The following is a 27,708-nucleotide window of genomic DNA, read 5'->3' as shown; positions in this document are numbered from 1 at the left end:
ATGGCCTCACAGACAAACACACACAAACACATATATGTGTATACATATGTACGTGCATGTACATACATACATACATATGTTCGTATGTATGTATGTACTGCATTGTCCGTGCTGCTGCTGTCGTCGCTTGTTTTCGATTTTTCAAGCATTTTTATTTCTGTTGAATACTTTTTAAATAGACTTTGACTGCAGCAAAAACAACAACTACGATAACAAAAACAACAACGAGGCCAGACGTTCGAGTTTCATTTAGTCGCACAGTGGCTTCATAACAAAATATTGACCAAACCAACTTACATATATGCGATCAAAGTCCTCTTCTTCTCGTCCCATTTTTTTTTTCCAATGAAACACAAATATTCTCAACATTAAAAAAACTTGTTCATATATCAGTATTGGGCATATTTTATTTTATTTCCATATTTATATTCGCTTTTAAATGAAAATTATATTTGAATTTCATTTAGTCGCACAGTGGTTCAATTACTTTACCATCCCGCCGGGAGTGTGACAAGAATAATTAATTTCTCGATACTGCTGCTGCGAAGTAATTTCTTTACGTTTCATATTTTTTTATTATAATTAAACACGAGTACATAGATATTTAAAACAAATTAAAAAATAATAAGCATTGCGTCGATGATACAATCTAATAAGAAGTTTAAGAATAATACTATATGTACATTGGGTTTATAGATAAAAAGTTGAAAATTATGTTCGCCGCCATTGTCAAACATTTGTTGATGACACAAAAACGTTGAATTTTGCAAATGACGCAGAATTTTGCGTCACGGTACTTTACCGTACAGTCCGCCACTTGCATGTTCGACCCACGACACTTACGTTCTGATTGGACTTTTGTAAGCGGCATTACAATGCGTTGCAGCATCAAAACAGAGAAAATTGTAATCTTGAATTTGTTTTCATTTTCGTTTCTTTTTGTCTTTTTTGGCTACTCACGCTCACTTGGTTTACTCTACTATTACTCACCGGAACGCACTCAGAGTGGTACTCTCCCCTACCAAATACAGTGCAGCAAGTTGTTGTTGTCGTTGTGCTCTTAAAGCTGGACTTGATCTGCATAAAAAAATAGGGTCGGTGTCGTCGACCGGTCTCTGGATTTCACATGTAGCCAAGTAACAGGTGTATGGGAAAGTTGTGCTCTTCGGCCCTGAGCGTGTGAGTGCGTGAGGATATTTAAGAGATATTTTCATATGTATGCCTCTATAAAGCTTTAGATCTATTGATCCAAGTTTTTGTTTACATCCTATACTGGCTTAGCATTGAAGAAAACTAGAAAGCCTTTATATGAAAACATTGACGAGTTTGATATTTTTATTTGGCAGATATGAATTTCTTTTTATTAATTAAATAATTTAATTTATTATACAAATAGTATTGTAAATTTATGCCCATCAATAAGTTGCTCTTCGTTCCTGAATGTGAAAGTGCGTAGGGATTTCTAAGAGCGGTTCAGGATTGATCAGTTGATCCAACATATAATTTACAACCCCAGCGACTTACGATTACAGAAAAATAGAAAATCATTTAAAATCAAACAAATTATTTAAAAGTTCTAACATTATTATTAGTGCACATTTATGCGCATCAATATGTTGTATACAAAATATGCTCTTTGCCAAACATCTGGCACCCTGTTTGTCAACTGTACTTTCAAGAGCGCACACTTCAGCCATCTTGCTCACTCGCATGCTCAATAACAATGCAGCAACAGTGTCACACACACAAACAACCATATATACTCACACACATGCATTTGCAACCACCACCAACGAGACGAGGCGCATGACTAAATATTATTTTCTCCGTATAGAGAAAAAAACTCGTCATACGACCGCCGCGCTGGCAAAACGTAATTCGATCGAATAAATGCTCAGTACAATTTTTTCAACGTTGGCGAGCAGCAGCAGCAGCTATTTGTGCCCGTGAGCGGCCAAGTGAAACCAAGACAAAGATTTTTCTTCTTGCGCTCCGGTGAGATAATTTCAACTAAATTCTGCACGCTCCGGGAGCGGGAGAGACAGACTTGTCAAAAAAAAAACAACAAAACAAATGTGCGTGGCATTTAAAATAAATTATTTAAAAAACATTAAATATAAAATGTATTATTGTAATCGTTGAATCGTTGTTAACTGTACAGCAATATTCATACTATGTGTGTATATGGTTTTAGTACATGTGTGTGTGTGTTTGTTCGTCGTTTTGTGTCAGCGTCAGTCCGCAATATGCTAAAGTCGCGCGCTATTTTTGTTTAATTTTCTAACAACATTTTTCATTCGGGTGCTACCACACGCAGTTGTAGTTGTGTTTTTTTCCAAGACTGAAACGGTCTCACATTTTGGGGCGGCGGGCGGGCTGGCGCGCAAGGCAGCCTGCCCACATTCTGTATTAGAGCTGTGCGTGAAATCGTGCGTGATTGTGATAGCTAAGAGAAGGACTTGTGCTTCTGATATTCGAGAAGTAGTCATCATCTACTATTTCATGGAAATGCACGAACTCAATAAGATTTAGAAACCGTTAAATTTCACTATGTTGTAAAAATTGGTTAGGAAATGAACCGATACAAAATTTGGTTAAATTAACAAAAAAAAAAGCCACCAAATATATATCTATAAACAAAATGGTTTGCTTGGAGAAATAATAAGTTTCCTTTAACACCGATAGTTCCATATGATAAGGTATAATACAACTATAAACTTTCAACAAACAACAAATTATAAAAAAGTCCCCAAATAAACTAGTATGATCGTAAAAAGCAAAGAAATAAAGAATGGCGCGAATGTGAGAGAAATTTGTTTTTATAATTGTGAGTGGAGTGAGCTTCACTTCATTTATATCACGCGCACAGCTCTATACTATCGTCAACTGTAAAATTTGCTCGCACACGCGTTGTCTCGTTCTCACGCGCTCACCGCAAAATTTGACAGAACGTATATATGTTATGTTGTTGTTGGGTTGCCTGAATCGTTGTGGCGGGGGGGCGACGGCCACAACTCAGGGCCCCGTTTGGAGGCACATGCGCCAACAACTGCTCCCCCATTCCTCAGCAACAGCACACGCACTCACACACACACAAACTTTGCCACTGAGAATGAGCGAGCGAGAGAGCGCACGAGTAGACTTATATTGTAACCACTGCTTATGCTCTTTACTCTTTACAGAAGCGCAGCGAGCGCAACAACAACTAACAAAAAATATAAGCAAAGCGTCAGAGACGATAAGGCGACGGAACGGACGAGAAGACGTATAACGACGGTTCCGTCATTCAGTCTGTTGTGTGAACGCGAACGTGACGTTTCCCAGTGGTGGTGGTGAAGATTGGCAGAAGTGGTGCTGCCTTTTAGAATTTGAATTTTTCAGCGTGGCCGTGTGTTCGATAACAGCTTCGTCGTGTTGGCCACAAATAGCAATCAATATAACTACAACGCTGGAGAAGAATTGTTGGATTTGGATACGACAGCCCTAATGTCGTTGCCAATGAATTCGCTGTACTCGCTCACTTGGGGCGATTACGGCACCTCTCTGGTATCGGCCATACAATTGTTGCGGTGTCATGGCGACCTGGTCGATTGCACACTGGCAGCGGGTGGACGCAGTTTTCCTGCCCACAAAATTGTATTGTGTGCCGCTTCACCGTTTCTTCTCGATTTGCTAAAGGTAAGTGCTACATAACCTCAAATTGTAAGCCAAATAAAAGAGTGGCATGCGTACAGTTTGTAAACAGAGAACTGCTATCCGTAGCATCTGCCAGAGGCCGTCCAAAATAGGTTAATGTGTGGAGCAGCGGCTCCCAAACATGCACACACACTCACCCACACACACACACATGCACTCGCACAGCAGCAATACTCAAAATGTTGCTCCTGGCCTAGCTTTGGCGCTCAGCCTCAATGCGCTGCTCAGCATTAACCGAAATACGTTGCATATCCATGAGCGTAGCAATGGGGTGTCCCAACACCTCGGATTGGAAACATAAATATTGTCCATGATTGATTCTTACTTCTGCATTTTAAAATCATATTCATATAAGATTGCGTAGGATATTATCATCTGGTATGATAATCTACTAAAGTATCATATGGTAAATTATCTTTGGTATTTCCAAGCCTATTTCTATTTCGATATAGATTTTAGTTCCACATTCTTATGAACTTTATGTCGCCCCAGCCAAAACTATACATTTGTTTATACGATACAGCTATAATTATCTAAAATGTATCATTAATTTTTATAAATTAAATTATTTATCAATATTATTAACAATGAACTAACTCAGTATAATATACTATGAAGTTGAATTTATTTTGAAATTTTATTAAGTGCCATTTTTCCCTATACTGTATGACCTTTATTATCTCCATAAAAATAAATTTAAAACGTATTGATGGAGGCGTATAAACGTAGATTAAAATGTATTGCATTATCTAATGGGGCCCCCCTTAAAAGAGATACAAGCTACGCCATTGTGTATGTCGTTTCCTACTTGGGTTTTTTCACGTTCTGCGCTTTCTTTTTGCCTTTGTGCTCCACCACGCTCCACCATTCTCCACAGCGCTGCCATTTTAGTTGCCTAGAGATTTCCTCGCAAGTTTTCAATTGTCAATTGAGTTGAATGAGTTGCGAGTTGCAGCTCACTCAGCAATGCTGCCTGTTTTTCAACTGGTTTCGACTTCGTATATATGTATGTATATGAATTTTTTTAACGCAATTTGTTATAAATTTATACTTACATGTTGCTGAGTGCAAAAGAGCGAGAGAGAGAGAGAAAGGGCAAGAGAGACAAAGAGTGAGCGCATGGGGAAGCAGACGGAAAAAGTTGCTAGCGAGCTTGGATGTGTAGGCTAGAGCGAGTGCGAACGAGAGCGCCAACAACTGGTTGGCGCATATCTTATTGTTGTTGCTCTTGTGGCTGGGGTGCACACGAGCACGACCTCTTTTCATACCCTGACCAAAAAAGCTCCACACCATTTGGCAGGATGTTTGTATGTTGTTGAAGGGCAGCTAAGAGTTGTAGCTTTGGATACAAAAAGTATTGCTGCCAAATTAAATCAGAATTTGTAGTTTGTGTGGTCGGAAAGGTTAGGGAACAATTTATAACGTTCTAAAACTATTCAGTAGAGAAAATCTATATCAATTTTCATTCATATTCCGTCATACTTTTTAATAATGAATGTTGCATGTATGTATGTATGGATGTATGTACATTTGTACTAGTAGTGGTATTATAGTTATTGGTAGTATTACTGATTTGACTATCATTTAGATAAGAGTAAGCAATGTTAGAGTAAGCAATGTTCGGTTTTGTGCCCTGTATGTTTTATTTATGTACATACCATATATACGAATGCTTGTATGCTGCTTGCTTTCGTTCGTTGCTACTTTTTTTTATACATATGTACATACAAGTCAGATATTTTTGGTAGACCGTACTGTACCTACGACGCTTTTGCTTCGCTTTTTCATATGCATGAAATATTTGCATTACATATTTACACCCATTTATACCTACATAAATATGTACAATAAATTGGAATTTCGATAGTTAGTAATGGCAAGTCGTAAGGCGAATGTTGTTGCCGCTTTAAAGCCAGCCTACATATTGCATTGCAATTGAAATTGCTGAAGTGGATCAGATTGTTGATGTTATTGTCGGCGAGCGACCCAAACAGAGCGTAGAAAACTACACCTCCCCGGAAAAAAATGTAAACAGAGCGTAATTTAAAAACGGCGCTCAGAGGCCGTTGCCGGCCGTCGCGTCGCACGTTGGGAAATGTCAAAAATTGGTTTGTGAACTCTGCAAGAAGAAGAGTCCAAGACGTGTACTGATCTCGCGACACTCTCACACTCACAGGCACACAAACACACGCTCGCATACATACCAATGCTCTTTGGCTCCCCCATTAAAGCCTCCTCATGAAATGCAACCACTCTGAAAAATCGATGAGCGTCAGAGTGGATGTGGTGCAGGAGAGGCGGTGGTGGTGGTGGTGAGACGGCAGTGGTGGTTGGTAATATACAATTCAACTACGAAAAAAGGGAGTAGAGTTCAAAGAGCGTCTGGTATGCGAGTTTGTTGGTGGTGTGAGTGCAGCGGAGCGACGAGAAGACAAGAACTAAAATAACGACAACATTTTCAAGAGATTAACAACAACATCAATGCTGACTGGACTAGAGGTGGGCATGGGTCGAGTTTTTGTTCGTGCATCATCGCAGCGCTGCGTACACACGATTACATGCGTGGCCGCAGTGTCCGTGTTAATGAGAAAGTCCCGAAAAAACATCTACGAACAAAAAAACATTCATTTGGGAAAAATTTAAATGTATCAATAAAATAATATATGTACTAGAAATCCACCGTAAGAAAAAGCTCGTATGATAAATACAAAACCAATTTCTAAAAATAAACAATTATTTTAAATTAGATACTTGATTATTCTTATAAAAATTTCTTATAATCGACTTAACGTATAATTAAACGAAATACATTGAACTTCTGAAAGCTATTTGCAGTTAGGTATTAACAATCATAATTTATCATTATCTTTTATTTTTATTTGTCCAATCGGTCTGATATTCTATACACCTTTTTGGTCAATGTTGTTGTTAGTTAAGCATGAATTTGTTTATTTCAATTTTTTTATTGGCATTTTGCACATTCTGTTAGAGATTTTATTAAAAAAAATTTATTCTTTTTATATTCGTGTATTCATAAATTTCGTATTTAAACAAAGCCGGCATGTGCCAATCTCTACACTAAACTAATGGTAATTTTAAGCTCACCTCTGGCGTTTTTGTGGTGTGTTGTTTGTCTCATGTCGCTCTAGACAAAAAGTACTAATTAAATGCTGAGCTGTAGGAGCGCGCGAGCGGGGTGCTCTTTCTTTCTGCAGCAGAGGCAGTCAGCATCCATCTCCATCCTGCTGCAGAGCGAGAAATTGTAAAAGCCGGTTTTTGGCGAGAGTATCTACAAAAGTATGAGTAATGTTGTATGTGTATATATATATATATATATATATATATATATATGTGTGTGTGTGATGTTTCTGAGTGAGTGTGTAATGTTTGTTTGTTTTGGCCCTCACTTGGCCGTGCTTTTGTCTCTGTTTTGAAATGGGCGCGCTCAGCTGCCGATTGATAAAATTCAAATAGTCTGCATTTATGCTTGTACATACATACATACATATATACATATTTGTGTGGGCATTTGTATGCTTTGAATAATTTGTGAAAAGTTGAAGATTAACTCCAATTTTATGATCCGCATGGTTATTTTAAAACAATACATACATCTGTGTATGTACATATAGAAATGTACAGCAAAAGGTCTTGAATAATTTTTATGATCAAACAATAAATTAAGCAAATGTGTTAAACGTAAATACGTTAATACGTAAAAAGTAAGCGATGCGCTGATCATTAAAAGGTCACAGAAATAAGTTAATAACTAAACCGGCTTAATGCAAGGATACATTGTCTTTTAATTATTGATACGAAAAAATTAATGCACCAACAAAAGACAATTCAATTAACAATAAATTTAAAATTTGTCTAGCAGATTAAATCTGTGTATGAACAAATATTTTAAGAAACACTGGCTGTTTTTTAATAGGTTCTACATATTTAGCAGTAAATGTAAATTAATGTTTATTTATTTTTAGTTGTGTGCACTAAAACGAATCGTAGAATTTGCTATTACTATTTGTTTGGTTTAGTAAGGGACACAATCTGCATGCAAATTCTTATCTCCATGGTTAAAAAGTGCGAGATTAGTACAGCAAGCACGGAAGAGTGAAAATATTGATTCGAATTTGATTGATAAGAAATATTTATTTAATAGATAATATTCGCTTATCATTACAAAGAGCAGAGTTTTTAAAATATGCTTCAATATATGCTTATACCAAAAAGCTGGTCTACCACAAACATTTTGTATAATAAATAAAATGAGCACTTTTATTGAAATAGTTCGTAAAAGAGAAATGTAAGGCTTGAGGTTGTTAAATTAAACAACTGAATTCTTCTCTTTTATTTATATTTATATATTTAAAATACTTTAGATTAATCACATTCAATGGGTAAATATTAATATTAAAACCTACAAATATTTTCGTTGTCATACACAGAACACACCATGCAAACATCCGGTGGTCATGTTGGCCGGCGTCAATGCCAACGATTTGGAGGCATTGCTTGAGTTCGTCTATCGGGGGGAGGTGAGCGTCGATCATGCGCAGTTGCCCTCACTGTTGCAGGCAGCTCAATGCCTTAATATCCAAGGCCTGGCACCCCAAACAGTGACAAAGGACGACTACACGACCCATTCGATACAACTGCAGCACATGATACCACAGCACCATGACCAGGACCAACTAATTGCGACAATTGCCGCGGCTCCCCAGCAAACTGTGCACGCACAGGTTGTTGAGGATATACACCACACCGGACAGATACTACAGGCCACACAGTCAAATGCAGGACAACAGGCAGCCACCGTGACTCTCGATACCAGCAAACATGATCAGGCAGTTATTCAGGCCTTCTTACCCGCACGCAAACGAAAGCCGCGCGGCAAGAAAATGTCACGTAAGTTTAACGCTCTTTAAACCCATCCAAAAGTCGGCTCACTAAGCTTAAGTTATCATCTGCAGCGACCGCATCGAAAATCAGCAAAGTTGACGGCATGGACACGATTATGGGAACACCGACCTCTTCACACGCAGCAGCCCAGCAGGTGGTTCAACAGCAAGTGCTAAGCGAAAACGGCGCCGAAACCCAACTGATCACCTCCACGCCGATCATCAAGAGCGAAGTGCAAAAAGTTGAGACAATTGTGACCATGGATCCGAACAATATGATACCGGTAACGTCGGCAAATGCGGCAACAGGCGAAATACAAACGTCCAGCGGCACGACAGGCACACCAAGCGGCAGCGGAGCCTCTGCAACGCCCAAATCCAAACGAACCAAACATCCGCCTGGCACAGAGAGTGAGTTAAATCGACACTTGATCAAAATATTTAAAAGGGAACTTTGCTCATTAATTGTACATTTTTTATAAAAAAGAACTTAAAAGAATTAAAGGCTAGTTTATGATAATTTTAATCAAATCAATCTCTCAGCAATTAAAGGTGTAGAAAGTTCCCTTTTTTAAGCATTAATTACAACCTTCCATTACTAACTATGAATATTGTTCGACCCTTTTAGAACCTCGATCACGGTCACAATCGGAACAACCCGCTACTTGCCCCATTTGTTATGCTGTCATCCGTCAATCCCGCAACTTGCGTCGCCATCTGGAGCTGCGGCACTTTGCCAAACCGGGCGTCAAAAAGGATAAGAAAAGTAAGTCCGGTAATGATAGCACACTAGACACCAGCGCCGAGCTTAATACCAGCAGCAACAACAACAGCGGATTGGCAAACACATCGGCAACATCTGCAGCGGCGACAGCAGCCACTAGCGGTGCGCCCACCAGCACCACACGTGTCATAGCCGGTAGCTCAAGTTCGGGTGGTGCTACCACTGTCTTGGCCAGCACTGTGTTGCCACAGCAGTCGCAGCAACAGCAACAGCAGCAACAACATCAGCAGCAACAGCAACTGCAACATCATCAGACGTCACAGCAACAACAACAACATTTGACTACAACAACACTTGCGACGCCGGGCGGCACACATGGGACGCACATAATTGGCGTGAATGTGAAGCATGAGGGTGGAGGTCAAGGTCAACAGTCCATGCAAAATATTATTCACATTGTTGGCGATCAGGTGTTTCTGCCGCAACAGCAGCAGCAACAGTAGCCATAATAGCCGTAGCAACAAAAATGCCTTCCCGCAACATCATTCCACTAAAACGCAAACTCACACAAATACACACCACACACACACACTCACTTATTCACACACACACACAATGTTTGTAAATAACAACAGAACCTGCAAAAGTACCCGACCAACAAAAATGAACGTTAAATGTTTCATTGACAAAAATTGACATTCATTTTAAATAATAATCTTTGTAAGTCATCCACAAACACATACACACATCTATATATACATATATTGTCAAAATTACTGTTTTTAATTTAATATTTAACATTGCAAATATTATGCAGTATTTTCTTGCATAGCGCTTCAAAATGCCTAATAACGCAATTACTTACATTTTTTTAACGATTTACATATATGATTTACTTATCGTAACGAATTTCACAATTATTTGTAATTTGTACAAAATAACAACAAACAGAACTCTTAACAAATTTTATACAAACACATAATATAAAATCAACAACGAGTTCTCGAAAATAAGTTTGTAAATTTCTCAGCTTTAATTTGAGCACACATTTCAATTGTAAGTTCAGTTTAAACACTTATAATACACATATATAGAAATTGTTCAATAAAAATATAATTTTTTATATAAACACACACAAGATTTGCAATTAATTTAAGTTGTTTTTTGTTTATATATTTGCATTGTTTTTACTGATTGGTTTGCAAAAAATGTTGTCCTCTTGACTGTTTCGCTAACACCATGTGCAAGAAAATACTGTATGTAGTTCAATTGTTTCGAACATTTATTAACAATTCAGGTTAACACACATTTTAAATGTAAATCGTTATTGTAAATTTAGAAAGTGTGTTAACTTTTGGCATTTCATATTCTTCTGTTTGTACTAACATGTATATTTTTCCTTTGTCCTTTGTTCATCTCATTAACCATTTCTAATTTCCATAAAACGACAAACAAACACATATACATAGATCCTAGATATAAATACTGCTACTATATACAACAATTCTTCTCATGTAGAGCGTAGGTCGTGCTGTTGTTGTAGTCAAATGGGTTTTGCGTCGCCACCCCACTTGTTCGCTCTGGTCTTCTGAACTCTTGTCTTCTACACATATTTTTGATGCTTGATGTTATTTCTTCACTGAACTGGTCATTCCTACCCGTTTTTTTACAGTACCCGGCGGAAAGAAACCCGGAGGCAGTTCAGGCCCAGGCAGCGGTCAGTCGGTGGGCAACAATCAAACCATAAGCAGCAGCTCAGTCAGCTCGGTGCCGCAGGTGCAGTCTGTGCAATCGTTGCACACGTTGCAGGGTGTGCAAGTCAAGAAGGATCCCGATGCGCAACAACAACAGCAGCAGCAACAGCAGCAACAACAGCAACAGCCGCAACAAACAATGACAGTGACCACAACAACGGCCGGCGGGCAAGTTCAACAACAACAGGTGCAGCAAGTGCAGGTGCAGCAGCAGCAGCAGCTGCAACACCACCAGATTATCGATCAGTCGGGCAACATAACCACCGCTACGACCAGTGCGCAGGCGGCGGCTCAGCAGCAGGCAGCAGCGGGACAGCAGTTGGTCGCGCAGGCCGATGGCACCGATAGCAACACATCCTTATCGATAGCTCAGGTGCAGACGCTGCAGGGTCATCAGATCATAGGCAATTTAAATCAGGTGAATATTACTGATTTTCAACAACAACAACAACAGCAGCAGCAACAACAACAACAACAACAGCAGCAGCAACAACAACAAACACAACCACAACAGACGCTCTGAATACTTGGACGATAAAGTAGTTGTAGTCGTACCTACTATGTAGTTCTAAATACCGCCTCCTATGTAATTTGATAGCCCTATAATCTTACTTCCCCCCCTCCCTTCCGCCACCCACAAAAATTGCCGTGTAAAAGGAAACTGCAGCCAAATTCTAAAGTTTTCTATAATCTTATGTCTAACTATTGTAGTTGTTAGTGGTAAACAGATGCCTGGAGTTTCGAGAATAATGTATCGGTGCTTCATTTTCGCTTCTCCTTAAAATATTTAAGTGCGTTTCAATTTTATTTCCTTATTCTATTCTAAAAACTCAACACTAATTTAGTTTTGTTTATATAAGTACTTTTAAATTTATTCTTGCTTAAGTGGATTGTGTGTTCAACGCACACAGTTCACAGTTCCATTGAAAATGTGTTTTGGAAGCAGGCGATAAACTCAAAAATGGTCAGACAGGTAAATAATTTGCCCAACAATTTTTATGATTTTAAAACTATGGCCTTACAAATATTCATTTAAAATACAAGTAAGCAACAATTTGCACTACTATAAAACTGTTTTGTCAATATATGAATGAATTTGTGTGCAAACTATTTGTCTGTCTGACCGCAGCATAAGCTACATTATGATTAGTCTGTCTTAGAAGGGCTCATTGAGGGAATTGTAGATCACTTGTTAATTATTTGCTAATAGTTTGATTAATCATTTGTGTGTCTAGGCAACACAACCCTCAGAAAATATTTAAGCGTATTTTAAATCAAGACGCCTATCAAGGAAGAAAATAGTAGTAAAGGATTCCCAACCATAATATGCCATACAAAAATGTTGGGAACAAATTAGTTGCAATAATTTATTTAGACCCTTTGAAAAAGTTACAACAATCAGTCAGAGAGTCAACAATCCAGATACTTGTCGATTCGAAAATTTTGGAGAACGTTTGAGGAAGTCATAAATAATGTCGCAAAGGGGACTGTGTTACTTCTTTCCATACTGAAATAGTTAATAACTGAATAATTTGCAATATTTCTGCAATATAACCCCATTATCCGGGGCCCTCGCCTTTCAATATGTGTTAAAAATTTATATATTTGGAGTTGCAGTTGACTCCATAACTAGCAACATCGTGTGCCTTTTGTAGTTGTGTGCTGCGTGCATTCTAAGCTAAATCAAAAACTATACACACTTTCGATTTTAAGATCTTCTTGCTTCTTATTCTTCTAAACTTAATGGCCAGGATCTATCGGTCGCAGTAAAGAAGTTCTCGAAGAGAAAGAAGCGATTGGGCCTTTTCTGCGAAAGCATTATGTAAAAAAGTAAAATTAAAAACAAAAACAAACAAATTAGAAAAATTAATAGTTAAAATTTTTTTAAAACGTAGAGCGCATTTTTGCTACCAAAAGTAAGCTATGTCCTGAAGATTAAGTGTTGTTTTACGAAAAGAGTTGGTTATCTTTATGATTACATATATGTATATTGTTGACCACTTAGTTGGTGTAGAGACAGTCCGGACCGATTTTTACTGTTTTTACACTTTTTTTTACCCTATTTAATTAACCTTAGCAAAAAATAATAAAATAAAAAAAAAAAACATATTTCAGATTTTAGGATTAAGTTTTTAGCCGTGGACCGCTATGCGTTCATTGATAAATTTTAAATATATTTCTTATTTTTATTAGTTGGAAATTTTTAATTTTCTAAACTCCTTACATTTAAATAAAATGCAATTTTATTTAAAAAAAAAAATAAAACACCAAAAATCTTTCAAAAACATGAAATTACAAAAATGTATTTATTTGGTATGGTTTTTTTGTGTGTTTTGGTTCTATTTTTGGTTACACATTTTACTTAACACTATCTATATTTGACAAATATTAGTTGCAGTTTTCTTTTGCTTTTCAATAAGCTTATGTACTTACTGTGATAATATAACTATAAGTTTTTACATTTCATGATTCCTAAATATTATTTAATTTAACAATCGCTTGTTTCTTGCTAACTGTGTATCGCGATTCTATTTTTCTGATATTCCTTTGTTTAAGAGATGAAATTATCTAATCTTTATATGTAGTTACCAGTACTTTATTAAACTTATGTTAAGCGATTATTTAAAGCCAAATTTTTAGAGATAGTAAGGTTTGTTTAAATCGTAGTCGGAATATCTATACTATAAAAAATGTTATCTGTTTATTTTGCTTTTTTCCTGAACGTCGCATTGTTCAGAACCACAAGATCTAGATCTAATTTGCTCTATTTTACAATAAGATTCTTCTTATCTGAGTTATAGTACGGCTATTGAAATGCTTGGTGCAAACAAAATGCTCCTAACTGACCAAATGTTTATGATAATCAAAATAGTTATCAGAAGATTAGAACAAATTTAATTAATTCTTTGCGATTCTGCAGATTTGGATATATTTTCAGGCATGATATAGATTTTAAAATCTGTTTTGGATTTAGTATGCCCTTTGGTCTTTCTTTGCAATAAAATGTTATTTTGCTTAGTCGATAATCTAAATATGATATAGCCGCTATAGCAACGATCATTGAATAATTCAAAAAGTGTTATTGATAGCTTGCAATTGATCAGTAGAACATAGAATATAGTAGGATGATTCTACAAATTTCAAAAACTTATTTCTATTTCCGTATATACAAAGTGCATATAGAATTTTCCCCACAAAGCTGACTCGAGACTTACAGAGACTCGTTCACATAACGTTATTGCTAATAAGTGCCACGCCCTCACCTGCATCTTCATACACATATGTATATAGCACATGCGTACACAAACACACGCACATACACATAATAGATCATTAACGAATCGTTTTTTATCTTGTCTTCTCTCTTTCACGCTGCCTCGTTAATAATAAAATAAAATAATTATCAAACTCACCATCTAACCAACAATATCGCAATTCACACAACAACAACATTCTATAAAATAAAATGTAGGGCAACAATAAGAACATTTTGGTAAAGAAGGTTTTCATTTTGAAAGGCGGTAATAATACGTAATGATGAGCCAACGATATGATCAGCGGCGCTGGAGGAGGCGGTGGGCAGCAGCAGCAGCAACAACAACAACAGCAGCAGCAGCAGCTTGGCAACGGCAACAACAACAGCGGCGCCATAGCAGCAGCAGCAGCGACGTCATCATCAGCAGCAGCAGCAGCACCAACAGCAGTGAGCAGCCACACGACAACGACAACCACAGCCATACGACGGAACGTTAATGCAACAGGAGCAGCGGCCTCAACAGCAACAACAACAAGTGGCAGCAGTTCGTTGCAACGTCGCATACTGCGCGGTCATGCCGCACAGACATCCAATGGCGAACGTGTGCTTCTCATCAATTACGTGCCACAACAGTCAGCAGCAGCAGCAACAACAACAACCACATCAACAGTTGTCCAGCATCAGCAGCAGCAGCAGCAGACGGCACAGTTGCCCACACGCAAAATTCTCCAAGCCAGAGCCTCGGCAGCGAATCACCAGCAGCAGCAGCAGCAACAACAGCAGCAGCAGCAGTCTGAAACGACAATACCAACACCGGTATCGTTCGCTGGCTTAGGCTCTGAAGTCACCGTTACATTGACGCGCACCAATCAGCGCGCAAGCGTAACAAGTGTAGCCGCTGGTCATATTGTACGAAATCAGCAACAGCAACAAACCTATCATCAAACATCAGGAGCAACCACACCAACGACAGCAACAACAACCGCCTTGCACGAGCTGCAACAGCAGACCCAGCAAGTGCAACACATTTCGGCCACAACAACAACACCACCGCCATTAGTCTTCACCTCAACACCACATCATCAGCAGCAACAGCAGCAGCAGCAACAACAACAACAGCAGCAGTCTCTTCATGCTGCTGGCATGCAAACAATCGAGCTGCAAGAGCAACAATTGCAAGAACACGAATATCATCGTGCCACCGAGCATCACCAACTCGTGCATGAGCAACAGCAGCAACAATCACAGCACATCATTATCGATCATCGTGTCTTGCAGCAACATCAGCATCAGCAGACAGATGAAGACCAACTGATCGAATATGATGCTGGCGACGGTGTTGTTATGGAAGACCACAATCAATCCCAACAGCAACATCATCAACTGGAAGCAGTCGATCAGCAACAGCAACAACATGAAGTTGTACAAGAGGTTTATCTGCAGTAAAGAATGTACGTAAATGTATATACAGAAGAGCTATTTAGACATGTAAGTCCTAGGTCTAGGTAAGTATTAATTTTGTGGTTTTATGAGCATTCAAAGTAAATGTTTAGATATACACCATTTAAGCAAGGTCTAAAGATAAATATGAATGTATGACTTGATAATAAGTGCAATTTTTTAAGCAATTGCGTGTCCATCAACCAAAATTTAAAACATGTTGTGCAATTAAAAAAAAACCGATGGATCCATTCAGCAGTTATTTTCGATTATTGATCACTTTTTTGGCATTGCCAATAGAAACTGATTCAATTTGCTGATTGAGGATTTGTGAAGTTGGCAATCACGATTGAAGCAAAATTATCGAACGATTGGTGCGACTATCGAAAGCATTATCGATTATCTGCAGATTGGAGCCATTCTTTTAAATAATGTTTGGCTAATTACAATAAAAGAGCTCCTTACAAACTTGTATTTATTTTTATCCATCCTACGTTTAGGTTTTAACAAAATTTTTATTTTATTTGTCATTTTGCATCAACATTTAAGTTACGAGTAATGCTCGTATTTAAAATTTTATCTAAAGCCTTGGGAGTTCATTTAGACCTCTTTAAGAGCCTTTTGTTTAATTCACTTTCTTTATAGTATCTAATACTTACTGTTACGAGATTATTTCAAGCTTAGCTGCTGGTTCAGTTTCAATTTAGAACATTTAATAGGGGAACAGAATAATTTCTATACTCAGAACTCAATGGGTAAAAAGGTATGCTAAGTAGTTTAGTGCGAATGTACACAGAACGCCAAAAGTATATATACCTAATTCTGTTTTTACACGGTAGATTGGTTCCAGAAACAACCGTGTAAAAAAGACATTGATCATATGCAAAAATAGGTGATTGCTTCCTTATCTCTAAAGAAATATATACAAGTATATAAAATTTTTAATTTTCAAACCGTGTTATATAAAAATCGTGTAAAAACAGAAATATATACAAGTATATAAAATTTTTAATTTTCAAACCGTGTTATATAAAAATCGTGTAAAAACAGAGCGTTTAAAAACAGAATTAGGTGTATATTCCTAAACAGAAGAAGAAGACGAGTGAATATAACCATATCCGTCTGTCTGTATGAACGCCGGGATCTCAGGCAGTGTAACAGCTAGACTAACTAAACTTGGTATTCAGATTCCCCTAAGCATTAAGAAGGTCGGGTCGCCCGATATAGGGACAGATTTTTCTTTGTGGGAGGGAGGCGTTATATATTTAATAATGTACGATCATTGTTTAACTCAACACAAATCAAAACTGTCAGTGTCTAGTTCTGCTGAGGTTTGCTTTCGACGCTTGTCCAGATTTCACAATACTTTCGAGATTTCTTTTCGCCACTAGCATGTATTGCACTCTATAGCACTATTTTAATTCATACAATTATATTTATCTGCGCCCTAATGGTTTTTTGTAAATAATAATATCATAAACAGCGTAGATTTTTAAAAATTTTAGTGGATATGTACTCGTACTTAGCAGCAGTTAAAAAATATTCACACACGTGAATGTATAAAACTTAGATATAGTACATTGTCTAACTTATATGGTTATTTATAAATATGCAGAAGAGTTTTGGCTGCAACTAAAAACATATTTCTCATATACAAATGGTTTTAAAGTTAGTGACGTATGTATGTTTAAAAAAAAATCAAATATAAATTAGTGGTATTTTACATAGGTATTTATATTTAACATAGGTATGTATTTTTGTACCACGCGACAGATGTGCTTCGAATGCAAAGGAAAAAAAAAAACGAACAACTACAATTAAGTTTTAATTTTAAAGTATTTAAAAATACGTATTTAAAATATAAATTGCTTATTTATTGTCAGATACAATTGTAAAATACTCTTTCAAGCTACAGTATTTCAACTTCAATTTATAAATATTGAACATATTATTGCATATAAACATAATTAAAATGCAGACACATTACAATTTAAAAATAAAACCGGATATACACATACTTATAAATATATAAATATACTTATAATTAAGAACTGTTGAAAAAGGAAAAATGCGCCCATGGTTACTGAAAATTAAATATGTTTTAACTCATAGGTTTGATGTAACCTTGTTTGGCACACGGCAATAAAAACAATGTGGTTTGTGTACTGAACGAAGGCTCATGACTTTCAATTCCTCCGGCAGGAGGGTGATATTTTAGGCAGTTAAAAAGTTTGGATAATTTCGTGATATCAGTAAATGGAGCAATCGCTAATTAATAACTAATCTGCAGTTGCTGTCAAATGTTTATCAATTATTGAAATGAATCGATGGGATATAAATCAGTCCCTTCTTTAGATTCGGAAGCTATTTCTGTTTCCTTATCTGCTCTTTTTTTTTTGTCTGTAAAAATTGGTATTCTTCCTGTTTACTTATTCTTTTGTCTATTCAGCATACTGGAGAAGAAGAAACTCCTAAGGTAAGTAAAAACAATTAGCTAACTATTATATGAAGTATAAATATTTTTTGATATATACAATTTTTGCTTTAAAATATTTTAACTATATTTGTTTCTACAAATCGAATCTTCTTTAAACAAAAAAACCTGAATCGAGTTACGATGTCGTTTCAGGTTTTAATTTGTTGCGATATACGGTTCCGTTTGTTACCTAAATTTAATTATTTTTAAAATGTTTTATTTAATTTAATTAAATTAAAAAGGCATACATTTAAATCGAAATTGTTAAGTTTGAGATCAATAAGATGAAGAATGCGTCCTCAATCAATTTTCAATAGTTTTTGTTCATGCCATAAATTACAGATGCCCGCGTGACGTAAAGACGGTAGAACCACAAGAATGCGTCACTTTGTTATAATAAGGTTGTTCTCAGTTCTGGTAAATAAAATAGAGTAGAACATTAAAATCGTGCCAGATCGATTCTGAAACACCCTTTACCTTACCCGGCTGCAGTCGTTCAACTAAAATAAATAATGTTGTACCAACAATTCCTATAACAATTACGTGTATAGTGTACCGATTTTGATTAAACCTTTCGAATACAGAGAAAAAAACTTGTTATACCTTTTTATACCCTGTACCTAAAAGGTTTTTTAACATATGGAGGGAGGGGCGAAGTTCATATATATTTGATCATTATGTCTGTCTTTGTGAATCAAAGAATCTCGGATCTTACCCAAACTCCCCTAAGCCCCAAGCAGGCCAAGTTCTACTCTAAATCGGCTTAAAGAATAGCGATGAACAGTTCCAGGCCCCTACAAAGTAGAAAATATTATTTCTTCTTACCGCTTCCAGATGATTTTCTGATTTATAACAAATTTGAAATGGCTTTAAAACATTGTTCTTCATCGCACCTTGATTTAAAAATAAACTCTCATTATAATATTTATTTTATAAAAGCATATTTATTTTTAACAATTATGTACATTTTAGGCTACAAATATTACAATCTATATGTTTGTTGTAACATTTTAAAGTGCCACTAAGTCATTGCAAATCATTTCTCACTAGCATTAATATGGATTTTCAAAAAAGTTGTTAATTTGTTTCAATCTACAAGAGAACTATACAATTATATATTCCTACTGATGCGGTCCCATAGCAAACAGTTTGCGGAGAAATTGGCAAAAAGATGTCAAAGAACTAAGTTTTCGTAGAAAACATTCAGGTTCTGTTAAACTTTTAATCAAATAAAACAAATTTCTGTACAAACTATTTGACTGTCCGCAGCTTTCAAGTTATTTTGTTTTTTTTAGGCCTACAAATGATTTGATGAGTAGAAGTTCCTTTAAAGTTATATATAATTAACAAATATAACATTCCACGTAGGCACATAACTACAAGTATCTTGTGAAAGGGTTTGGACGGATGTGAATCTTTCGTTGGCGAATCCGCCCGAACCCTGTTTCTAAGCAAATGAAATTTCTTGATGACGAAAATGCAATTTCAAAATTTTATTGTTCAACGTTATTTTATAACATTATTTGGACCTGCACATTCAAATTTGGTTTGTTATCTAATTGTTTAAGCATTTGTCGATATGAGACAATATAGACAATCATTATCTAATTTAATTCTTTTTCTTTTAAGCTGTCTAGCATTTCAATGTTGATCTATTTTTGTTTACCTTTGTCATAACTACATACATTTATTTTTGTTTTTATTTGAATTGAGAAACTGCACTTCGAAACTCTGAGTCACGTAACTATAACATTTGCTGTTCTAAGATATTTCATCGGGAAGACGATTTCTAGTAATTATCCCTTTAAGCTTTGATGTCTATAAGTCTATGGAAGTCAAACAATTTTAAAACTGTTTGGGTTTCTTTACTTTACACTAAAACTATTTGGAAAATTTGTCGGTTTTGGAATTATATTTTCTCAAAGCGGCTTCAAATAATAAATTTGCATTCCAGTTGTTGTATACTTGTATTTGTGTTTTATAAATAAGAAAAACTTAGAAACTTAACAATTAATATCTACAAATGGGCATTAGGTTGAAATCCAGGGTCTTTTGTTTTTGCATTGAATTGGTTTTCAATTTGAAATTATAGTTATCTAAGTGGGTACGAACGTCTTTTATTTGGCACTTCTCATCAATCGATTGCTGGCAAAGCATTCCCCAAAGAAGCGATCCAGCGAATGATACAGATGGGGACGAACATTGGCCAACGCATGATCTTCATCGGTATAGCTCTGTCGATGTATATAGAAAGATAGTTAGGTGGAACAAAAAGCAGCTGAGTGTCTGCACTTACAATCTGTTTGAACAGAATATCTTTGCGTTCCAGATTCTTGGCCAGAATCATTGCCTGCTGATAATGCACATTATCATCCAGAGTGCCGTGCACAAGCAAGTACTTCTTGCCGCGCAGCTTCTCGGCACGAGTACTTAAACGCGAGTTGGCATAGCTGGCTTCGTTTCCAATTGGCAGGCCCATGTAGCGTTCAGTATAAATGGAATCTACCAGATAGCAGACAACAAATTGAAATCAAGTTAACACAATGGTTATATTCTATAGTCACCATAATAGGTCCAGTCTGTGACCGGGGCTATTGAGGCAGCACACTTGAACACATTTGTTTCATCGTTGGCCAATGCCATGGCTGCCGCATAGCCGCCATAGCTCCAGCCCCAGATGCCTATATGTGAGGCATTAATGTAGTTGAATGTTTCCGTGAGTTTGCTGAAAAAATTTTATGAACAAGGGACCGATTTAGATCAGTTTATATGTATGTACATGTATCAAGAAGTGTCATTCAGTCTCTCGGTGTCAAGAGATTTATAACAACATTACTTTAATTTTGATTTATTTTTAAAATTTGTCAATATTTATATTTTTAATATTTTTTTTTTTTTTATTCTTTCTACATAAAATGCCTTAGATTGGAAAGGGTTTCACAATCAGGTTATTGCATGTCTTTTGAAGCTTGTTAAGAAGAGCAGTAATTGAGCCTTGACAAAAGCTGACCGGTACGAAACGAAAAGAAAAATACTGCTAAAGTACTTGATATCGAAAGAACATAGCTCCTGATCTACCTACACTAGCGTGAATGCATTTCTTCTGGAAATCAATTCTGCACTATTAATAAATAATTAATAAAAGCATAAGAATGGGTTTTCCGATATATGATTTTTTATCTGGGTGCGATAATTAAGCGGAATATATCTGACATAATCGCGTTCTCCTTTCCCAGCGATTCTTTGTTGTTAAATTCTAAAGCTTTCCTTATCGATTTTTCCTAGAAATGGTCATCTATTCTAATAATGAAACATATTTATAAACCTTCAATTTTTGTAGTTTTATTTATAAAACAAGAGAGCACGCTATAGTTGAACAAGAATGACAGTCAAATACCCTACGGTCACTGAGTTAGCGTGAGCAAAAGGAAGAAGAAGAGCGAACTTTATGGCATAGAACTGGAGTGAAATTGTTTCCCTAATAAGTTGTCTTAGAATCGGCCGATTTTAATGAAATTTAAAACGAAATTATATAATTATATAAAGATTACATGTGCAAAGTATTGATGAAATTCTATAGCGTGGAGAGGACAGACGGACGGACAGACGGACGAACATGTCTAGATCGATTCATCTCGTCGTACTTTATGATGTTGGAGATGCCTCATCTTTATTGTGAACAAAGCTCATTTTCGATATGTGTTCTATTCATATTTTCCTATTGTAGCTTATAGAACTTTATTCAAGTTTTGAAATAAATAAACAAAATTAAAATATATGTATTTTCCCTAGTGCAAATCTTTTTAAAGTACAAGAAATTTAAATTTCGCTGAAATATTTTCCATAACATCATTAAATGGATATTGGTTTGGATTTCGGTTGAAAGTAACTTCCACGATACTCCTGCATAGATAAGTACTTGTATATATCAACCACGTAACTTACCGAGTGACCGAAATTTGATCGGCAATCTCCACTGTACCCAGCTTCAGATAAATGGCATTCAAAAGCTTCTCACCACGCATGCCCGAGCCGCGTCCATCGATCTTGGCATAAATGACCGACTGATTGGAGGACAGGTAGGTGCCCCAGTCTATGGACCATTTGTTGTTTACCTGCAGGAAAAACAAGAAGCAAATTCAATGAAGGACGTAACGCTTGAAGAATGTCACCCACATAGAATGAATCGGGACCTCCATAGACATCTACAAGCATCGGATATTTCGTATTTCCGCTGCGATCCAAGTTGGGGGGCAGCTGCAACAACACCTTGGCCGTAAACCCGTCCTCTATGCTAAAGGTGTGTATCTCGTGCGTGGGCAATGCCACGCCCTCAAGATCTTTACGTAACTGCGCATTGGTCTCCCAGTCCAGCAGCTTGGTAAGTGTGACCTGAGCTGTAATTGGAAAAGATAACTAATGAGCACCTCGTACTATTTGTCGTGCCTTGTGGTACTCACAATTCGCATAGCTCCATTCGTAGATGGCTGTTGTGGGTATTCCCGGACCCAGAGAGGTTATCACAATTTGATTATTGTCGTTGAAAATGGCCGCAAAGTAATTCTGTTCGACACTGCCCGATGTCATCAACTTGCAGGTCAGGCACTTGGGCTCCTGCTTGCTTGTGGTCAGAGCCCGTATGGCATAGAGATGCAGCTGCTCCGAGTTCTGTGGCGTGTTGGCCAAATAGAAGATGAGATCGTGGCTGACATCCCAGTGCAGTATGCTGTCCACCACAAAATTTCCCTCGGTCAGGGCTTCAGGTTGTTGCTGCTCGGGGCTGGTAATTGTGGTTGACAGCAACGTTATGTGTTTGTAGTTGTTGTGTGGCAGTATAAAGGCAATACGCGATGCGTCTCGATTCTTGAAAGGTGCGGTATAAAGATCTACCCAACTTGTTTTCGATTCGATGCTGTATAGCTGAAAATATACAAAAAAAAAAAGTCTAAATTATAGCCTCAAAGTTTCTGTGACTATGGTTCCAGATTATTCTGTTTATGTTTTTGGTGGTAAGGTTTCGAGTTTCTAGCGACGGACAATTTAAAAAAATTCTCATCTCGTAAACAGAACTAGATGATTTAGATAATTTTCATAAATCCATTAAATCTCCAGCTTAAATTTCCAATATCTTTATAATTTCAAAATTGACCTTATTTTAATTTCAAATGTTGAAAATATTTTTATAATTTACACTCATTTACTTTTGGAGAAACGTGGTGTTTATTTGTATTTACATCACCTTTCTTCTAAGTATGACACTTCCAGACTTTTAAAAAAATCTTTCACTTTATAATTTTCATTTTTATAGCCTGTACCCAAAAAAAGGCTATATTAGTTTTGTGCGAATGTATGTAACACACAGAGAAGGAGGTGTTGCAGACCCCACAAAGTATATATATTATTGGATATTATCAGGATGACAAGTCGAGTCGATATAGCCATGTCTATCTGTCCATCCGTCCGTGCGTCCGACCGTCTGTCTGTATGAGCGCAATGATTTCAGTAAGTACAAAAGCTAGGATAACCAAACTTGGTATTCAGGTTCCTCTAAGTTCTATGCAGATCGAGTTTGTGTTTTTTATACCCTGTACCCGTAGGGTAAAAAGGGTATATTAGGTTTGTGCAAAGTATGTAACATGCAGAAGGAAGCATCTCCGACCCCATAAAGTATAACCTCCCCAAACTGCAGCAACAAGTTCGCTCTTCTTCTTCCTCTTTTTGCTGCTGCTATGGGCGCATATAACTCAGTGACGGAAGTTTACCTAGGTACAGGGTATTACACTGTCGGGCTTGCTCGACTGTAGCGTTCTCTCTTGTTTTAATAATAATTTAATTTTGTTTAATACTTTTTTAAATTTTTTATTTTTTGTGGAGAGTGCAGGCTATTTTACTGTCGGCCTTGCTCGACTGTAGCGTTCTCTCTTTTTTTTTTTTTGACTGCTTATTCCTAAAGCGTTCTACTTAGGGATTATTGATTTTTTTTTACATTATTGAACATCTAATTTTAATTCGTTTTTTGCTTTGATATTTCTTTACGATTTCTTTTATGGTATACTTCTATTGTTTTTGATGGAAAAATATTTCTTAGGGAACTTGCATTAAAAAAAAGTCACTTTATTATCGTTCCAATGTTGAACAGTTTTCAAAATGTATATCGTGGCTTTAACTTTCACTCACCACCTTCCGATTGAGATCATTAGCGATGTCCACATAGGCGGCATTCTGTATGCGATTCATCCATGTGGAGAGCACGTGTGTATCATTCATCCAACTCACGACCGTAATAATATAATCCGTTTCGGTGTTCAGTGCACTCGGCACTGGTATTTCCGTAAGGAACTCGTTACCATTAACAGCGCGTTCCAGATTGGCTAAAAATAGCTGTACACGGGGATTGGATGAGCCTGCCTTGGGATAGGCAATGGCACGGCGCCACGGATACTGAAAGTCCAAGTTGCCCGCCTCGCCATAGACCTGAATGTCCATCACATGGGTGGGTGAATCGTCGAAACGAATGAATGCGATCTGTGTGCCCGCTGGATTGAACCAAGTGGCCACATTGGAGCCGAACACCTCCTCCTCGTACACCCAATCGGGTATGCCGTTCAAGAACACAGGATTCGTATCGCTGGTGATGGCAACTTCCTGCTGCAAAGCGCTTGGCTTATAGTATAGGTTGCGCTCGTAATTGATGATCAGTCCATTGCCCACCGGGGCCCATTGGACCATGCTGAGGAAACGCTGTTCGTTCTGTATGGTCAGCGGATTGATCGCGCCTGAACTGATATTATAGATATCGTATTCCGCATTGAAGCTATAGCGAAAGATTTTCTGGCGGTTTTTGGCCAACAACAGTAGCTGGCCATCGGCCGATTTCTCGAAGAGCACATACTGATATGCATCCACCAGCAATACAGTGCGCTGGTTCGTCTTCGTATCCAACTCAACGATGGCCTGCCATGGAATTCTGTTAAGTAATGCCAAGGGTATCTAGTACAGATAATTTACTTACCGCATTGTGTTTGAATATCACGTTGGTGTCACTGCTCCAGCTGCCGTTGAAGCTTTTGGCATAGTACTGTTGCGTAAGTACATCATCCAAATTGATGGAGTTATCGCCTCCATGGTGGCCATCGCTGCTGTTATCATCGTCCGAATTCAGAAGGAAGACCAGCGCAACAGCCAGAAGGGCCAGCGCAAAAATAACCGCAACAACCGTCAGGATAAGACGCAGCTTGCGTTTCTTTGCCGGCGAATATTCCGGACTCTGAAAGATTTACAAAGTTAACATGATTCTTGCGACCGCTTAGAATAAATCTACAAAGTAATGGGATATGACTGAGGTGGATAGAAGGTAGATCTGGACGATCTAGACAGTTCTCTACTGTACACTTATATGCTGTGTAATACAATTGTTAAACTATTTGCATGGGAGAATGGATAAGTAAATGGAACCTAAGGCAGAGTAAGACAATTTTCCTTCCTAACATTACATAGTTTTAAGTCGCCTGCAGTACTATGAGTACTGAAGACACCAAAGTGCTGGGGAAAATACTAGGGTCTGTCTATTTTCCATATAATATATGATTTTAATCTATTTGCTTTGAATGATGGACCAGTAAATGGAACCTTTGGCTTCGTTTTCTATCACGGCTTAAAGAAATCCAACCCGGACAACAATTAAATTATATGAATCGGAAATACCGAAGAATTTGTTTTTTTCAGCAGTCATTTTAAGGCATGATTGTCAATTTCTATTTAAGCTAGTTACTTGGGGGTTTCTATAGAAACTGGTTTTGATTAAAGAACTTATTGATTTTGACTTAAAACTGTGATTCCCACATATCAATTATATTAACGATATGTAATGTATATCAAACGTATGATTTCAAAATTCTTCCCTAACTTCACTAACTAGCTTCTTTACCTATTTTTTAACAAACAAATTTAATTAACTGGCTATCATAACTGGCAGACTTGTTCCCTTTTTTCCCATTTTTTTTTAAGTGTTAAGTGGCGACTGGCGATATAATGCACCAACTTAGCTCTTCAACTTTTTTTTTTGTTTGCATACTATAGCTTGTTTTAATTGATTTTTTTAAAGCTTTTTTTTAAAGCTGAAAAATTGTCGGCAATATTCATGCTAACCGATTAGTAAGTCACTACTGGCATTATTGAATGTGAAAGATGAAAGGCTGCAATAGGTTGTTACATCTCCAGATCCTTATAACCAAGACAGAATTTTATATGAACTCTTGCATTTTGGGAAGAATGAGGATGGCATGACTTCTGCCATTATGGAAATAAGGAAGAAATATGAAGCATATAACACTTTCTATGCAACTGCCTTACAGCAAACGAACCCAATATCTCGGCAAACCATTCAACGAAGACGTGGACTGTCTGTCAAAGCTAACACTGAGGATCTGACCCTTTATATTGATTCTACACCATAGTTTCAAAAACCCATTTCCCATCAAAATCAGGCACCAAAATAGGCAAATTCTTAGGCCCTTGGGTAAAATTGGTCGAGCGATTTGTGTAAACAACCGATCAACCAATTTATTTTAAGCTTTTGACAAATTCTCAAAGCGAACTTGAAGCAGTAACTTGTCAGAATTTAATACTGTGTACCTGTAGCCAATTAGTGTTGGTTTCTTTTTTTTTCAATTGTCTCTTGAGTACTTAAAAAAAGAAGATTGAAGTACTGGAAATTTGCTTTATACGTTTGAGGGGAATTCTAAAAACTGCGCACACAATTGCGATCACAAAGCATTCGACAGCAACAGATAGCTTATTTGGCAAACTATTCTTCCATTTCAATGCAACACGCATTTCAGCAATTGTTTTGCAGCAATTACAAGTTCGGGCACGTAGTCGAGTCTTTGCATATTCGAAATCGTAGAGTGTTGCGCATGCGCAACCCAATCATTATGTACTTTTTTTCCACGCGCCAACAACGCGAAATGCATACGAGAAAGAAAACATGAAATGAAAATAAAGGCGAAATTGCAGACAAAAAATGAAAGTAGTTTTTATTCAAGCATAATAAACTAACCGGCCTGGACGAGAAGCTGATGGCGAACTGGTTTACAGACTGGCCGGTGAAAGAGCTGTCCAGACTCACAATTGCCTCAAGTGTTCCGCATGACGTAAGCCAACAAATTCGCTTGTTATTCAGAAATGCTCGGACAACTCGCATTGTTTATATAATTACAATCAGACAACTTGAAAATGTCTGCTCCAACCGAAGTTAATTGTAACAGTTTGTATTATTTCGCAATTCTCAATCGTCGTTGAAATTGTTAATTAAATCAAATGTGTTTTGGGTCGAGCAATCAATGCATGTCAACAAACGTGAAAAAGACGCAAACATTTGTCAACATTTCTGTCAATTATTATGGGATTTTGTTTACCACCAAGGTCAAATGTTATTTATTGTACAATTTCAATCAATCGAA

At 37.1% G+C, this 27,708-nt stretch overlaps 3 protein-coding genes across 5 annotated transcripts in view; 2 read left to right on the top strand and 1 right to left on the bottom strand.

The window, feature by feature from the left end:
* Positions 1-1,912: 1,912 nt before the first annotated feature.
* Positions 1,913-14,671, top strand: LOC115633122 (transcription factor GAGA). 3 transcript variants are annotated; one of them, XM_030530514.1, is made up of 7 exons: positions 1,913-1,995; positions 3,183-3,678; positions 8,145-8,604; positions 8,670-9,008; positions 9,226-9,363; positions 10,994-11,493; positions 14,548-14,671. In XM_030530514.1, exons 2-7 carry the CDS (start codon positions 3,487-3,489, stop codon positions 14,608-14,610), a joined length of 1,692 nt encoding a protein of 563 aa, XP_030386374.1. In that variant the 5' UTR covers positions 1,913-1,995; positions 3,183-3,486; the 3' UTR covers positions 14,611-14,671. The 3 variants fall into 3 exon arrangements, with proteins under 3 accessions (XP_030386374.1, XP_030386372.1, XP_030386373.1); XM_030530512.1 differs by lacking the exon at positions 14,548-14,671 and having other exon boundaries at positions 10,994-13,267; XM_030530513.1 differs by lacking the exon at positions 14,548-14,671 and having other exon boundaries at positions 1,938-2,075; positions 10,994-13,267.
* Positions 14,604-16,300, top strand: LOC115633123 (myb-like protein Q). Its single transcript, XM_030530515.1, has one exon. The coding sequence runs from the start codon at positions 14,626-14,628 to the stop codon at positions 15,775-15,777; it is 1,152 nt and encodes a 383-aa protein (XP_030386375.1). The 5' UTR covers positions 14,604-14,625; the 3' UTR covers positions 15,778-16,300.
* Positions 16,301-20,195: 3,895 nt separating this feature from the next.
* LOC115632553 (venom dipeptidyl peptidase 4-like) overlaps positions 20,196-27,708 on the bottom strand; it is a 78,572-nt gene continuing 71,059 nt past the window's right edge. The window contains exons 4-11 of the mRNA XM_030529768.1: positions 25,260-25,514; positions 24,425-25,201; positions 22,708-23,167; positions 22,424-22,644; positions 22,193-22,362; positions 20,812-20,972; positions 20,544-20,749; positions 20,196-20,481 (exon numbers count right to left, since the gene is read on the bottom strand). Coding sequence (XP_030385628.1) covers positions 20,365-20,481; positions 20,544-20,749; positions 20,812-20,972; positions 22,193-22,362; positions 22,424-22,644; positions 22,708-23,167; positions 24,425-25,201; positions 25,260-25,514 — 2,367 coding nt within the window. The 3' untranslated portion in view covers positions 20,196-20,364. The remainder of the gene's footprint in view (positions 20,482-20,543; positions 20,750-20,811; positions 20,973-22,192; positions 22,363-22,423; positions 22,645-22,707; positions 23,168-24,424; positions 25,202-25,259; positions 25,515-27,708) is intronic.

This window comes from Scaptodrosophila lebanonensis, unplaced genomic scaffold (assembly GCF_003285725.1).
Source record: "Scaptodrosophila lebanonensis strain 11010-0011.00,11010-0021.00 unplaced genomic scaffold, SlebRS2 tig00001415-arrow-pilon, whole genome shotgun sequence".
Classification (NCBI taxonomy): Eukaryota; Metazoa; Arthropoda; class Insecta; order Diptera; family Drosophilidae; genus Scaptodrosophila; species Scaptodrosophila lebanonensis.
The sequence above is the reverse complement of the archived record's forward strand: the minus strand, read 5'-3'. Positions and strand labels throughout refer to the sequence as shown.

Coding starts and splice junctions, on each gene's coding strand:
- LOC115633122 (XM_030530512.1), top strand. CDS start 3,487: ATGTCGTTGCCAATGAATTCGCTGTACTCGCTCACTTGGGGCGATTAC. Junction 3,679..8,144: donor TTCTTCTCGATTTGCTAAAG/GTAAGTGCTACA, acceptor TGTCATACACAG/AACACACCATGCAAACATCC. Junction 8,605..8,669: donor GCGCGGCAAGAAAATGTCAC/GTAAGTTTAACG, acceptor TATCATCTGCAG/CGACCGCATCGAAAATCAGC.
- LOC115633123 (XM_030530515.1), top strand. CDS start 14,626: ATGATCAGCGGCGCTGGAGGAGGCGGTGGGCAGCAGCAGCAGCAACAA.